At 34.0% G+C, this 17,411-nt stretch overlaps 1 protein-coding gene and 1 long non-coding RNA gene across 2 annotated transcripts; both read right to left on the bottom strand.

Annotated features, from left to right (window-relative positions):
* Nucleotides 1–9,290: 9,290 nt before the first annotated feature.
* Nucleotides 9,291–10,720, bottom strand: LOC128291683 (uncharacterized). The gene is made up of 2 exons (XR_008281503.1): nt 10,296–10,720; nt 9,291–10,155 (listed from the first exon to the last, which is right to left on the bottom strand). It is a non-coding gene; the product is annotated as an uncharacterized LOC128291683 (long non-coding RNA).
* Nucleotides 10,721–11,645: 925 nt separating this feature from the next.
* On the bottom strand, nt 11,646–16,792 carry LOC108460323 (protein INVOLVED IN DE NOVO 2-like). Its single transcript, XM_017759771.2, has 8 exons — nt 16,613–16,792; nt 15,425–16,361; nt 14,772–14,953; nt 14,206–14,295; nt 13,825–14,112; nt 12,968–13,183; nt 12,242–12,500; nt 11,646–12,028 (listed from the first exon to the last, which is right to left on the bottom strand). The coding sequence occupies exons 2-7, from the start codon at nt 16,347–16,349 to the stop codon at nt 12,264–12,266; spliced, it is 1,938 nt and encodes a 645-aa protein (XP_017615260.1). The 5' UTR covers nt 16,350–16,361; nt 16,613–16,792; the 3' UTR covers nt 11,646–12,028; nt 12,242–12,263.
* Between the last annotated feature and the right edge of the window lie 619 nt (nt 16,793–17,411).

Here is a 17,411-nt window from a genome sequence, read left to right as displayed (position 1 = left end):
GCTTCTACCTTTTTTCAGTGCCTTAGAGAACTTATGAAAGAATAAATTCTCATTGTTCGAGAGTAGGCTGACTTAGGCAGAATTTGAATCCAAAAAATGACTTGACTGCGCTATTTGTCAGATTAAAGTTCTAGTCCCGTGACATATGCTTCTTGTTGATATTGATGTCACAGTTCAAGTGGTCAACGTTCGATCAAATTAAGTAAAAACAAAAGAATTTAAATTAGTTGAGTTAACAAGTCTTATTTTAATTTTTTAATTTATTTTAGATTTTTTAATCTAGTCATATTATTTTTAGTTTCGATTTTTATAAAATTATGATAATCTTTGTTGCTATTGATATTTATATATTATTAAATAAATATATGACGTTGAAACAAATTTATAAATAATTCATTAAAAGTATCACAAATAATTAACTTTTAAATTTGTTGAAAACTCAAATCATTTTAATAATATTAATAATAAACAAATTAGTTAAAAAATATTTAAAAGTGAACTCTCATTAAACTCAACATATATTTTATTTACATAAAAAAGAAATTGATTAAAATAATAAAAGAAAACAAAAAAATTTATTCAAAATTTAAAAATTGCCAAAATATAACGGTTTTTTTTTTATCAAAATGGGCCCGAAGGTCACTACCTCATATTAACAAGCATCAATAAGTACAAGCCCATGAATATCGCTAAGATACTCCATGTTAAAAGGGAAGGTACAACATCTATTAACAATAAGTTTACAAAGGCAATCAATCACTCTATTGCTCAAATGATCGACCCACTCAATCTTAAAATCGATTAAAGAATCCAACAAATTGAAGATTTCCTTCAAACGAAAACCAAAAATTGAAATGTCCTCACGACAAGACTTAAACCGATTGACTAAACCAACATAGTCGGTCTCGAAAAAAGCCCTTTTGATATTGTTGTTACGAGCCCATATAATCCCTTCCCTCAACGCTTCCGCCTCAGCCTATTCAATTTCCATATTATAATCCAAAATAACCGCGCGACCATCTAACACAAAACCATCATGATCCCTCACAATAATCTCAATGCCCACCACTGAGTCAAGAATCGCCACATCAACATTAATCTTAATGGCATCATTCGAAGGCTTGATCCACCTATGGAACACAGGGGGCTGGGGTTCATCAAGGCATGCGAAAGATTAAAGATTCTGAAATCGTCCCCAAAGGTTCTTGCCCACTTCCAAACCAATCGAGCATCATCCTCCTTACCTCAAAACAATGCATTGTTGCGACCATCTCATACATTCCATAAAATTGTAATGAAATTCTCAAATGCCTTAAGATCCAATGAGCAAGTAGCGTGCTCGAGCCAATCAATACAACCCTCATAAGATGAATCAAGTAAACATCTATCAAGCTCTCTAAAAGAAAGAACCGCATGGGCCTTAGGACAATCTCTAAGAACATGGATAATAATTTCATCCCCAAGCCTGCACTAGTGGCAAGCCTAATCGGAGCCCTGAAAAATCGAGGCTATTTTGACATTAGTTGGAAGTAAGTTATGACCAACCCTCCGTGCAAAGATACAGATTTTGGGAAACACATGGAGTTTCCAAATAATCCTCAAGAACAAATGATACAGCCCATAACCCACTTCTTGAGAATAAGTCAAGAGTAATCAGATTTTGATGAATAGCACCTAAACTTGTTGTGAAACCAAACAATCTAATCCGGTGGGCCATGCTAAACAATCAGTAAGGCAAATATATGATCACTTAACCTGTCAGCATAAAACTCTTCCACTTGATCTCTATCCCACTCACACGAGTTAGACCTTCACAACTCACTCACCAAACCCGAATGCCATTGAAAGAAGTCCTCAATAAATTGCCATCAAGACCCTCAAATCCCCATCTATCAACCCTGAACCTAGTAGTCTTGGCATTGCCTATTTGCCATCTAAACCTGGTCTCAAGTGCTTTAACCACATGCAGAATACTTATCCAGGAGAAGAAGGGTTTATCAACCGCATTAGGGCGGAGTACATCCCCATCCAGAAAGTACTTGGAACATAGAATATGATAACATAAAGTACCATTATTATTGATGAACCGTCACACTTGTCTTTCGAGGAGTGCAATGTTGAAGAGCCTCAAGTCCTTAAAATCGAGACCACTCATACCCTTAGATGTACATAGAGAGTCCTACACCATCATCGCCCAACCAAGATCTTTGTTTTTTTTGCCCATTCATTCTCGAGATCATTACATCAAAGGTGCCCCTAGGAATAAGAAAAACAGAAAGCACATAAGTAGGTAAAGATTGCAAAACTGATTTAATAAAAATTTCCTTACCACTATGGGATAAAAGACTTCTAGACCAGCCTTTTATCCTAAGAGAAAACCAATCAATAATGTGCTGAGAAACCCTCGTCTTATTCTTGCCAATGATCAAAGGCAAGCTGAAATAGTTATCCATGGACTCGAGAACCCGCATACCCAAGATACCACTCAGCTGTGCCCTTTGATCTCTCGAAGTTTTTAGTCTGAAATAGACAATGAACTTGGATGGATTAACCTTTTACCGCGAAATCATCTCGAAGTAGTGGAGGACATCCTTAACAGTCTCAACCTCCTCCTTCTTATTACGAACAAAAAAGAAAACGTTATCCGCAAAGAAAAGATAATTAATACTGGGCCCATTCTGACTAGCCTTAATTCTCGAATCTTCCCCTCCATCTAGGCCCCCAAAAGCAATCTAGAGAGTGCTTCCATACAGAACAAGAAAAGATAGGGTGAAAGCGGATCCCCCTGACTAAGCCCTCTCTTAGAAATAATCACATCAGTAAGGGAAGCATTACATTTAACAACGTAGCTCACAGTACGAACACACTGCATAACCAAAGTGACCCAAGAAACAGAAAAAACCCATATAAATCATTACTTTCTCTACAAAGTCCCATTCAACATGGTTATAAGCTTTACTCATGTCGAACTTAATAACAAACCCTTTATTCAACCCATTTTTAGAACACTGGGGGTAATGCAAAAACTCGTAAGCGATGAGAAAATTATTATGAATCATACGCCTCAGCGCAAAAGCACTCTGGTTCTGACTAATGCAAGCCAAAAGAATAGTTTTTAATCTATTTTAGAAATCATCTTGTAGATAACCTTGTAAAGATTGATAGGCCAGAAGTGAATCATAACCTTAGGATCATCAATTTTGGGATAAGAACAATAATAGTTTCATTAAAATCATTGATGTCTCTATGCCCATCTAGAACCTCATATCAAAGCTGGAGTACATCCTTACCAACCACCCCCCAATTTTCCTTATAAAAAAGGCTTGAAAGCTCATCAATACCCGGAGCCTTATGAGGATCCATTTGATTAAAAGCTTCAATGAGCTCATTATCTGACACACAACTATCCAATGCACCATTCATATCAGAAGTGATACAATTTGGGATCAAAACCAATACCATCTCAAGGTTACCACAAGCCTCGGTTTTAAAAAGAGAATGAAAGTTATCGCAAGCCACCTGGCGAACACCTCTAGGATCAGAAACCTAATTACCATCAGAGTCATGCAAACCCTAGATCCTATTCTTTTTATTCTTCCTAGAAGCCCGAACATGAAAGAAACGGGTGTTTCGGTCTCCCTCTTTAAGCCACTGAATCTGAAACCTCTGGGCCCAATACCACTCCTCCTCCACATACAAGCTACCCAACTCCGCCCGAGAGGCTCGCTGTAACAGTCCGATTTAGACCCTATTCAGAACGGTGGTTTTAAGACCACAAATCTGAGTCAGAAAAATATTTAAAAATTATTTTCTATGTTTATTATGTGTGAATTTGTGTGTGTGAAATTTTTGTGATTTAATTTTGTTGTTTGAGTGTCGATTAAATAAAAGGAATTAATCGCGTAAAATATAAAAGTGATTGGCTATTTATTAGAAGTGCTTAATTGTTAAGGCTTATTAAAGGGAAGGTTTTTATGTTGTAATTTAACCATTAAAAGTTTAGTGGAATTTATGGTTTGGCATTTTGGTAATTATAAATATTTTAATGGAATGGTTAGGTAAATATATTATTAATGTTAAATAAATAAAACAAATGGCATGAAAATAAAGTCATTTTATCATCTTTTTGCTGAAATAAAAGAACAAAAGAAAGAAAAAATACAAGCTTGGGGTTCGGCTATTGTTTCTTTTGATTAAGGTATGGTTTTGACTCAATTTTTGATAATTTTTTATGTTTTTGAGATCGTTGCTTAGTACTCTTCAAGACCCATGCTTTAATTTTTGATTTTGATGAATATTTTGAGTTATGCCATTGATGAGAATTTGTGATTTTTGTTTTTTGATGATGAAAAATGAAAGATATGTTTTAGATTAACATGTTTTGTATTGGAGTTTTTGATGATTTTGAGTAATTAGGACTAAATTGAAAAAATAATAAATTGAGGGACTAAAATGTGAAATAAATTAAATGTATGGATTAGTATGAATATAAGGAAGATTCAGCCTAGCTATGTTGTTGTTCGATTTTGCATATTTTATGTTTTGTGCAATAGGGACTAAATTGTGAAAAATGTGAAATATTAGGGGTAAAAGTGTAATTTGTTCATTTGTGTGTTTTTGGATGAATTTGATTGAATATTTGATTTAATAAGTTTAACTTATATTAATTTAGATCAAGAAAAGAGAAAATCAGATTTAGATCGGGGGAAAACTAAAGTTGTCGACTAGCCGATCCGTACTGGTTTTTTCATCGTCCGAGGTAAGTTTATAAGAAAATAGACGTGTTTAATTGTAATTAAATGCTAGATATATATGCTGTTATGAAATGTATGGATTTATATTTATTATGGCCAAATATGAAAAGGCTTGATTACTACATTTCCGAATTCGTTTCGACTGAGATACGACGTTCGAAAGCCCCGTATGAACCTTAGGAATAGTAAGGATACATATGTCATGACATAGGATTCCGATTTATGTGTGCAAGTAAGACCATGGCATCGATATGTGACTCTGATATATATGTGTGCAAGTAAGACCCTGTCTAGGATAGTGGCATCAATATGTGATTAGATGTAAGACCACGTCTGGGACGTTGGCATTGTACGATATGTGTGTTATCTAAGTGTCCTATCCAATTCCGAATGGTTCATCGGACAATGATAAGTTGTGATTGAATGTGCAAAACGAGCTATGATGACCAGGTATGAGTTAGCTTATTACCTACTTGAAATAAGGTAAGTAAGTTACTTGATATTTGTTGCAAATTATGTATGAGGTAAATGAAAAATGTATGTGTACATGGAAAGTGTATTCGGCCTTTGAAACAAATAATATGAATATTTTTGTAATAACTTAATTTTTTGAATATGTGAATATAATTATATGAACATTCAGCCAAGGTAACATTTATGTATGAAAGTATATATATTATTTATGAAATGGTAAGTTCGAGATAATGTGATAATGATATTATAATTTGGTTTAGTTAAAATGAGTTAATCTTATCATTGAGTTGTTTATTTGCTTATAACTTACTAAGCTATGATAGCATATTGTGTGTGTATGTTTTCCTTTGTTTTATAGATTTTGGAGTCAAGTTACGAGCTTGGAGATCATCGTCAAAGTCTATTACACTATCGACTAATTTCAGTATTTTATAAATTGAATTTTTGGAACTATGGCATGTATAGGCTGGGTTATATTTTGAAATAATTGATTTTGGGATCTGTATATATTTAAAAGCCATGCGAAAATGGCTTGTTCATTTGCTAAATATGGGTTTATGGTTTGATTAAATGATGTGGTTGAAATTTTGAATGTGTTTGGCATATTCAGTTATAATATATATATATATATATATATATATATGTATATGTGTGTGTGTATAGTTAGATGTGATTATTGCTTGTAGTGGTTGGTGAAAGGTGAATGGCTTGTGAATTTGATTGTGGTATAAATATTTTTGTCTTGAGTGATGTTTATATATATATATATATATATATATATATATATATATATGATATTTGAGATGTGAATTGGACTTATAAATGTACGTGATTTGATATGTTTGGAAAGGTGTATAACTTATTATGGTTAACACTTACATATATATTGATGATTCGGTTTGCTTATTGAAATGGTATAAATTTTGATAAATATTTGGTTAACTTGTGTCAATGATTTATACATTTAAAAGTTGATTTGGTCAAGTTATATGCAATGTTATAAGTATATATCATGAGTGACTTTTTAATTCGGAAATTATTTTTTTATATGGGCATTTGATATGTTTGTTTTGACTTGTGATCATAAGTATATAATCGAATATATGATCATTAATTTGGTTTTATAAAAGTCTTTCGATTCAATGCAAAATGGTTGGTAATTAAATTTTGACCTTTTTGAAGTCATGAATGTTGGTATTTAGCAATTAGTATGAAAATTTGATTATTATTTGTCATGTGATATTTGCTAATTGAATAATAGAAATTGATTTAGTAAAGAAATGGTCATTGAATGAAACACATGTATTAGGCATGATCATATTTGGCTAAAGCCTTATAAAATGATCATATGAATAGTAGATTATTTATGTTTGAAATGGAAAAAATTGACTATTTCTTGTAATTAAAATTTTCATGCCGAATGAAGTAGGGTAAACATGGTATGTATCTCGAATATGTATGCTTTATAATTTTCATGTATGAAATCCTTGATTGAATAAATTGCATTGTATTTGTTTTTGGTTTAATAATGAAATGCCTTGTATAGGAAAACATATGGTAATCAGCTAATGCTTATAAAAGTGACCAAATTAATAGTGATTTCAGTATTATAAGGTTTTAATGGTTTGCATGCAAATTTGATTTTTATGCTCTTTGATATTTCATGCTTATAATAATTGATTTATATTATTTTATAAAGTCTTTGATATGCGCATATGATTTGTGTCAAAATGATATAGTTGACATTATTTGTTTATGATTTAATATTAGACACAAATTGATTAATATGTTATAAATTGTTTCGTAAAAAGGTTAAATTGATTATTTAAGCTTATAATTAATTTTAATTTGAATTACATGTTTGAGTGTGTCTGTGATTGCCTAAAAGCTATGTCTCTTCTAGTAATACCTCATAACCCATTCCGGCGACGGATACGGGTTAGGGTGTTACACTCGCAATCTCTCAATATTGGACTCCAACATCGGCTCATCCATAAGTTTATCAATCCTGTCAATTAAGCTCCGGATACGATCCTGCCCCTTTTTAAATCGCCTAAACTGCCATCTACCTAAATAAAGACGAATGCAGTCAATTCTAGTCAACATACCCCCTTACACTGATCCCAAACTCTTTTGATCATATCCTTAGCCTCGTTCCTGTTGGCCCAACAAGCCTCAAACTGGAAAGATAGCCTTGAATCCCTTATGTCCTCTCTCGGCTTTCTACCCAAAGTATCAAGCAGGATGGCATCATGGTCTGAGCAAGTCCGACGAAGCACGCTCGAGGGTAAAAACAGACACAGCCCGACCAAGAAGCTAAAACCAAGAATCTATCAAGACATTCCCTAACCTCACTATTCCCCTCGTGATTGTTTGTCCAAGTGAACCACCCCTTATCGGGCTTGACATCAACCAAGGCAAGCTCATCCATAACCATCTGGAAATCATCCATGACCACTTTAGGTCTGCGTCTCCCCCTACACTTCTCTACATCATCTATTACCTCATTGAAATTACCCCAACAACCCAATCCCCACTTAGTAAAAGTCCCAACCCTCCGAAGTGTGCTCTATGACAGATGTCTCTGATTAAGGTCCCCTAAAACGAATCTGATCATTCCCCTCCATCTTAACCACATAATCCACATAATACTCAGAGTAATTCTGAATAATCACGCCAACCCTATCCCTCCATAATAAAGCAAGACCATATTTACGACCATCCGGATCCACAACAAAACAACCATCCATTTTACAACAAACCCAAATACGCTCAAACTTGTTAACCCGAAGCTAAGCTTCACTCAAAAAAACAATATCAGGGGCATTGACAGCAAGAAGTTGTTTCAACTCACGAGCTGTCACAGGGCTCTAGGTGAGGCTGATCGCCAACCGCAGCCTTGAAAGGAGACCTCCCTCCGATAATTTTCTACGGACCATTCTTATCGGGCTCTCATCAATAGCTTCCTCGTTCCCAACCTTACTCTTTTTACATTTATTCCGAATTCGCCTAATTTGATCAATACACATACCTAACGGGGAGCAAGAATCTGATATCTCATCCCTTGTCCTAGTCATACCCTTCCCCCTCTGTCCCATCACGTAATCACCCTTACCAGCTGTGCTTTCAAACCTTCCCCCTTCATGTCCGTTCCCAACCTCAAAGGTTTTAATCTCATTTCGCCATGTACCTATGCCCAAATTTGATTGCCCTATTCTCTTCTCCATCAACCCCAACCAAGTAAACCACCCACCTCAATGGTTTAGAGATGTCCAATTTAACTCTTATTTTAATATAGTCCACCCAACATCCATCCATATCCCTCCAATTGATGGCCAAAACCTCTCCTATAGCTTTCCCAACATCAAGGGCCACCTGGCGATCCATTTTTTCCAATGGAATATTGAAAATTCGAACCCAAAAAGGCACGTAAATAAAGTTGTAGCAACTTGTATCTTGTCCGTTCACAAAACGGACCATGGAAAATAACCTTTGATCAAAACTCCAATCGGCCAAATTAAGGATCCTATCCCTATCATCCCTCGAGCCGAATTTCACCAAAAACAGACCACCTGTCATAGCCACAAAGTTAACCAGTTCCTTGGTGTACCATAGTGATTTTAGCACCCGTTACATCGCCTCTCGATTAATCTTTTCTCCCGACATAAATTTCCCAACAGCCCAAGATTTAAATCCCTACATGTCTGATTTTGTCGAGCCTTGGCAGACTGCCCTTTCTTTTTGAGATTCTGAAAACTTAAGATTCGCTAGCAAGTCATTTAACTCGGCAGCCATCGCACCCCAACCCAGCAACACTCAAACGGATCACACCAAACCAGGACCAGCCCACCGCTTAAGACAGAAACACAACCCCACCGAACCCACAGCTGAAAAAAAAACCAATCGCGAAAGGCTGCCACCCTCCACCACAGCCAAGTAAAGACCACAAAATCCAAAAAAAAAAAAAAAAAACCTTAAAATGAAACGTAGAAAGTCCCAAAAATAATCATGCAATCACCCAGCAGGCCAAGCCAAAACAATAACGAAGAGAAGAAGGCTCAATGAAAAAAGAAAATTATAAAAACAGTCCCTGTACGGTCCTTTTACATCCCAAACAATAAAACTAGCTTTACAGTGAAATGCAAAAAATGAATAAAATAAATAATTCCGAATGAAGAAGGCAGCACGAGCAAGAAGGCCTCCACCGCCACTCCCGTATCACCACCCGTGTCAGGTGCGCACTCCGTCGAAGAAAAAAGCGCCAAGAACATCAAATCCAAACAGGGGCCACCTCCCCCAACCCCCGCCGGAAAGAGCCACTGAACCACGACACCAAAGACAAAAGACACAAGAAAGTAGAGCAAACCGCACAAGAACCAAACAATAAGAAAGAAACTTAAAACTACAGCAGAAAAACACCATGAACAGAAAACAATCGAAAAAACCAAGCAATCACAAGAACAAACGAAACAAAAGGGAAAAATCTCACCAAAACAAAATTAAACAGTCCCTTATACAGTCCATATACAAAACATCAAAACTGGAACAAAATACAAAAAACAGAAAAAATTAAACAGTCTAAACGAGAAAAAAAAGAACAGAGGAGAAGCCCGGGCAGGAGGACCTCCACCAACAATCCGAAGCAACACCAGCCCAGATGCACCAGCCGTCAAAGAGAAACCAAGAAAACGTCCACCCCAAAACACCGAGAGCGAATCATCCCCCGATCAGTTCACCAATAGAAAGGAAAACAAGAAGAGAACGAAGCAAAACCACCCAGTCGCATCAACACCGATCAAGAGGCGAACGCAAGCTTAAGGGGACCAGTCTTTAAAGAACACCAAGAAAGAGCGTAGACGTCCCACCTTCTGCTTCGAACGGAACAGACACCCTGATCAGAAGGCGAAGGGAAGCACAACGGAGAAAACTAGCAAAAACCACGTCAGAAAGAGATAAAGAGGAAAAAAAAAGAGATGAAGTTCGAAACAAAAACCAAAATAAAATCAAGAACGAAAAACAGGAAACAGATCAAGGATAAAACAAATGAAAACGCAAAGTTAAAACTACCTAAAAGCAAAAGCAAAAGAAACAGAAACAACAAACACCAAAGACGACGTCAATAAAAGCCAGTAACTACCAATTAAATGTTAAAACCTAAAATAACGACTAAAGAAAAGAAAGAACGTGAAAAACATGCAAAAGAAAATAAAACGTAAAACATAAAAGACAAAAACCACCGCTCAACGTCACCGTCAAGAAACATTTGCCGAAGCTTAGCAACTCCTCACCACTCCTTCCGAGGAAACGACAAAAGCACCGTTCAAGAGGAAGCACCGCCACCGCAGCACAGCAACAAGACACAAAACACCCTACTCAACCGTCCAATTGTTCATAAAACGAACAAAGACGGACCAAAATAAGCCAAACAAAACAAGAACGAGAATCGCCAAAATATAAGACTAACTACGAAAGAGGTGGTATACTTCAAAATGTTAGACAATGTTAAGAATGTAAAATTATTCTTATATTTCAAAATCTTGACATTAATATAAATGTGAAATAATCGAAATTTTTAAAATTGAAATATGATAATCACATTTCCAAAATCTAAATATAAAATTACGTTAACCAAACAATCAAAAATACTTTTTAAAAATAATACTAAGTTAACCCTTAATAATTTTTAGATGGCTCTTATCCTTTTGTTTCAAGTTATATTTAATTTAACATTGAAGCATTTGTACGAATGGAGTGTTGTATGAGAAAATTAATGATCATCCTACGTTGGCTCACTAAAAAGTTTATTCAACTAAATAGTTAAACATAACATAAAAATAGATAGTATAAATTTATATTTGAAATTAGAATAATATGTAAAAATATAGTAAAATATAATTTTTCTTCAAAAGAAATTAATAAAATAGATAATTTTAACCTTTAAAAGATTACATAATAAAAATTGTTAAATATAACCATAAATCTTTTAAAAAGAATAGAATTACTATTTTTTTATGATAATATAAATTAAAATTTTAAATTTTTACACATGATAGCCTACATGTAGTTTATACTAACTTTTAAATTTTTATGAAATTTTTATAATTTTATTTGAATTTTGAGTTTTTAATATTTTATAATTATTAAATTATTTATTAATATGACATGAAATAAATAGTGTAATATTAACATGAAACAAATGTATGGCACTCTGTAGATTGTCATACCAACATCGTTAAAAGACTAATATTTTAATCAACATTTCTATAAAAAAATAATTTGATTACTATTTCAAAAAGTTAATAATTAAAAGAAACCAAATTAACAAAAGATGTAAAATTATTTCGTGATTAAATTTATCATTAAATAAAAATAATTAATAAACTTGAAATTAAAAAAAAAAAAGAGTGAATCTCGAGGTTAATTTAAAACACACAATACAATATATTAAAAACATGTCCCTGTTTGCGGGGCTGCATCATGGCTCGACTCCCATGTTACCAAAGGAAGTTCAAGTTGGACATGAGCCTAATCTGTAAACCATACTACATAAGCAGTTCTTAGTTGACATGAGCTTAAATTCTAAATGTTACATGAATGCAGTTTCTTCCCAGTAAGGAACCTGTTTCCTGGCTTGGGAGCTGAATATTATTTAACATGGAATTCAATTATGTAGAACACAGACAACAATAAAGACAGCATTAAACACTACACTCGGCAAACCTAATCCGATATTACGGAGATGCATTCTTTGCTTTCCCCCCATGGGTACTGCTCCTTATAGGCAGTCAGCAAATTATTTCCTGTGATAAAAAAGGAAAATGATAAGTTATTCATTGTTTGCTAACGACTGCCTTTAATAGGATTAGTTAATATATTGTTTATAGTAACAACATTATACTAAATGCAGAAGTTGACAACTTTATTCACCATTTCTAGATCATGACTGAAGATATTATAATTCTATATATATATTAACCTTTAAGAAAATTTCACTCCTTTCAAAAAATAACTACCTGAAAAACAAATTAGCGACCTTCAGGTCATTCCTCGCTTGCGTTTAGCGTTGTCCCAAAGCTTCAGTAAGAATGTAACACCCTCTTTCAGGGTTGCCTTTCTTCCTTCTCCGTAATTCCACAACTCAGAAATTATGTACCTTCCACTTGGATTGTATTCATTTATTTCCTTTATGGCTGAAGTAACTGACTTATACGCTTCAATACCCATCTGATCTTTCAAATCTCTCAACTTTTCATCTTCATCATCAATCACTTCCTGACAGGGAAATGCCGACATTGAGCAAATCATTCACTCTGATGGAAACAGCACAAAATGGAACAAGAAACAAGCAAGATGTATTTCACAAAACAACTTTGCATGGACTTCATATCTATTATATTAAAGATTTTTCATCAGGAACTGCATTAACATATCCAATTAACAGAATATATATGTGTATATATAAAATTTTGGGCATGGTTCACTGACATGCTTCAAGGTTTACCAATTTTAACTACATTTACCTTTTAAGCTAGCAGGCTTTAAGTGTTAGCTTTACAGATTGTTGGCTTGGCTTATGGCTGCCTACCTAAATTTACACTGTATACAAGCTCTCTCTCTCTCTCTATGTATATATATAATAACCATGCAAACTAACATGGTTTATCATGCAACCTAAATTTGAGGAAAGTAGAAGGGAGGGAATTAACAGCAAAAGTTTCATGAAGTCATGAAATGAAGACCTGATATTCTTCTCCTCCTTCAAGTTTAATGCGTTTAAAAGGATGCCAGTCAGGATCCTTCAGATATTCTTCCCACAATGAGCAGACTTCTGAAGCTCTCTCCTCTGCTAGTTCCTCATTATACCTTCTTTTCATGGCTTCAAGGAACGGTTTACTGTCAAGCTCTCCCATTCTCTTGACACCAATTTGTGAACGGGTGGATATTTCTTTTAATCCCTACAAAGTGAATGAATCAGTGCTTCCTGAATGGCAAGAAAAGCTTGGGATGAGCACACAAAAACCTAAAGCAGACATTTTCAGGAATGATATTATAAACACTAAAATACTTTAGAAATCAAGTAGCAGTTATAAACCTCACAATTCTCAGTAGAAAACAGTTAATAGAGTAACCAGTTACAATCATTTCCTTTTAAGAGTTATAAAGTGAGCAGATCATCTCATAAAAGGCACAGAAATAGAACTGTAGTATTCCTGGCAAAAATCATTTACGCAATTAAAGGAACTTGCCTGATCCAATTAAAAACAAGCGCATCATAAAATTTTTTGAATGTTATCAATTAATTTTTAATGAAGAAAAGCATTCAAATGCAACCAATATGATAAATGCCAAGAGAAAATGTAATTGCCTGCACTACTATCCATTAGACATCATTTATTTGGCTTATTTATTTTCTTCTTTTTTTTTTTTTTTTCTTTTTTTGCAATAGAAATCACAGTTCCGATATCCATTATCTGGAAGACTTTCAAAATGAAGGACATCTCTATGATCATACAAATAAGATGGGAGTTCACAAGACCTTTTGGGTTCATGCAGTAAGATTTTAAAAATAGAAAAGAAAAAAGAAAATAGAACTCACATTAATCAATTCTTTGCGAGCATCCTGCAGTTCATCATTGCTCTTGCGCTCTCTTACAATAAGAGTTTGGTTTAATGCTTCTAAGTCTTCAAGCTCTGCCTCTTTTTCTCTCAACTCTTTAAGACTTGCATCCACTTTCTCAAGAACTTCCATATCATCTTCATCTCCCATGTGCCTAATTACATTCAGTGATCCTCGCAGTTGCTCAATTTCCAGTTCCAATGCCTGTTTTTGATCTAATTTTTTCTCAAGTTGAATTATCCTGTTGTGAAGTTCCTCCTTCTGCCTCTGTATAATTAAGGGTCATAACAACGCTCAGCATTCCAAAACTGACAAGGAGTATTCTGATATCAAAGAAAAAGGCATGAATAGCAAACAAACCTTCTGATCTTCAGCCAATTTCATTACATTTTCATCAGCCCTTTTTTGCTCCAAAGCAGCCAAATGTAGTGCACTATTTTGAACAGCATTCTGGAAGAAGAAATATGTTAGTCTTGATTTTCTAGAGACTTTTTGACTGAAATTCCCAAGCATACGACTAGAAACAAAACACATCAACTGGTTCCGCAAAACAAATTCATGGTAGGAAATAGTTAACTGTAGATATGTAAACTGCAATATGTTTACATTCATATTCAGGAGAAAGAAATTTGAAGTTGAAACTCCCAATTTTGGTCCATAACTTTGAAGATCAACAACTATATCCACCAAATGCATTTCTACCAAGACTGCCAATGAGGAACAACAAAGTTAATTTCAGCACCTGATGCTTCACAAGGATTGTTGCAAAACCAAAAACTCTGTACCAATACTATGAGTTCCGATGGCAGCCATTCCAGAGTGGTCATACGACCTGACTATGAGATGAAAGTAGTACCAAACACACTTGAATATAAAACTGAAGGGATCAACAAGCAAAAGTGAAAATCAAGAATGAAGCACAGCACCTCTTCAAGCTCCTCAGCCAACTTTTTCCTTTCACTTTCATTCAGTGCCTCACGCTTTTCAAGTTCAACTCCACGCAACTCTAGGTCTTTCTTATGGGATTCTAACTGTGACTTCAGTTTTTCATGGTCACTAAAAATCCTCTGGAAGTGATCCCTTGCACTTACTTGAATCTTTTTAATCTCTGCAAACAGAAGAAACATAAGTTTATACCATTGAGACACAGTAATACCCGAAAACACTTTCAAACATAAAAATTAAATGTTACTCCAAAATGTAGTAAAAGAACAGTAATAACATGTAGCAGACTAGAAAGGTGGAACAAAATGAAGACACTGGACTGTTTAACACAGAATAAAACCAACATATGAATAGAATGCATACTTCACAACCAGTTTTTTTTTTTTTTTCAATAAGAAACCCAACCTACATGACGTGAACAGTAGTATCAGAAAAAACTTCCAACATAAAATTTAAAGTCATTCCACAATGTAGCTAAAAAACAGTAATGACATGTAACAGACTCAAAAGTGGGAACTAAACTAAAGACACTGAACAGTTTAAAAACAAATAAAACCAACAGATGAATACAATGCATACTATACAAGTTTTTTTACAAGAAAACTCAACCTACATGGCAAAAGTTAAAACACACCTTCATTATATGCTTGACTAAGGTTATCCTTTTCTTCCATTAAGGCCTCGAGGGACTTGGAAGTTTCAGAACACCTTTGTTCCATCTCCTGTATGTGTTTATTTTTAGTCTCAATGATATTTGTCAAATTTGTTACCAGTCTGTCTTGTTTCCTGGCTTCTTCCTCCATGAGCTCAGAAACGGTCTTAAGGTCACCAATCTTGCGTAAATGTTCGCCAATAATGGTACTTGACTTGTAGTCATCAGCGCGTGCAACCCAAGCATAAAGACCTTCTTTAACACCATTATTAGCAAACCAATCCTTTTTACCATGATGGTCTGCCTCATAAGCCTTCTCAAATGATAATGCATTATGTAGCCCTGGCCAGTCTTTACGGAACTCGACAACCGCAGTCCCTGAATGACCACGATAATTCCATAGTGGGTGAACTCTTAAGGGGTTGAACCCTCTCCTGATCAACTCATCCCTCAACTTGGATCCACTTCCTCCTACAGATCGCCCGTCCTCTAACTTTTGAGTAGGAATATTAACCACAACTCCAGTCCACGGCCACACAATCTTCTCATCATGGTCACAACCACTAAGAGGGTCCTCCACCTCTGCTGCCGCCGCCGCCGAAGATGAACTACTACCCACAGTCCCACGAAGATCATTTTCCAAATACTTAAACAAAGCTAGGTGATTTGCTTTCTCTCTAGCACTTCTTTTATCAGAATTGCTTTTTCCTACACCAGAAGCATGCTGCAGGAGATCCTTGTATAAAAAATCTTGCTTTTTCTTCTTGGGACAAAAGGGACAAGTATACTTTTCATTGGAAACCTTGATTTTGTAATTCCCATTCTTTAATTTTTCATAGTATTTATCTTCATACTCTTCCATTTCAGACTCACTGATATCTGAATCTTCTCCAGAGCTGATATCCATTTTCAAGGGAACCTAAAATGGTAGGAACAAAACCAACACAATCAAATTAAACCCTAATACAAACAAAACCATGCATTTCCATTTATATATATATATATGTTTTTCAGCTTAATAAGTCAATTAAATTATATAATGTTGCAGATCCTTCTTCTTCAAACTGAAACCCATCACATTATCAAAAGAAAGAAACATAAAAAGCATAAGGAAATGAAGGACAAAAACGGAAGTATAAAAACAAGGTTAGGCATTTTAGGAGTTCGAACCTGCTAACGGCGGCAAGGATGGAGACGACAACGTCGGACGGGGCCTAGGAGCAGAGAGTGTTTAGAGAGTGCGCCAAGGTTCTTCAGAAGGAGGATGAAAAACAAAGGGGTTTATTGACTTCAAACTAGGAATAGCTAATTCGGCTTCTAAATTGGTATCTAAACTAAGTTGATAATTAAACTATTTTTTTAATAGACTATAAATTTATTTGGATACATTTTAAATTATATTTTGCTCTCTATACTTTAAAAATTAAGATATAATAATTCAGATTATTAATTGGTTATATAAAATAACTTACAAATTAACATGTAAAATAAGTTATTTTCCTTATAAGGCTTATCCTTAGGAAAAGTATAAACTATTTTTTGAGGAAGAGCTCATCTACATAGGTAATTTTATTTTTATATAAAAATTAACTTAAAATAAGTTTAATATTATTTATTTATAATAATTTTATTTTTATTTTTAAAATATTTATAATTATTAAAATAGTAATATAAAATATTATATTTTAATATTATTAAATATACGTATTTAATCATTTATATTTAGTCATATAATAAATTATTAATATAATTAATATAAATTATTATTTTAATAAATTATTTAATATTTTAATTTTATTTTAATAATAAATTTTAAAAACAATAATTTTAAATAATATTCTTACATATTATTGAAAATATTCAATATTAATATTTTAATAATAAATATTTATTACAATTATAAATATATTAATTATAGATGTTTTGTAGTATAAAGGTTAAAATATATATTAAGTCTATGCACTCTTCA

Source organism: Gossypium arboreum, chromosome 4 (genome assembly GCF_025698485.1).
Source record: "Gossypium arboreum isolate Shixiya-1 chromosome 4, ASM2569848v2, whole genome shotgun sequence".
NCBI lineage: Eukaryota > Viridiplantae > Streptophyta > Magnoliopsida > Malvales > Malvaceae > Gossypium > Gossypium arboreum.
This window is presented reverse-complemented; position numbering and strand designations above follow the sequence as displayed.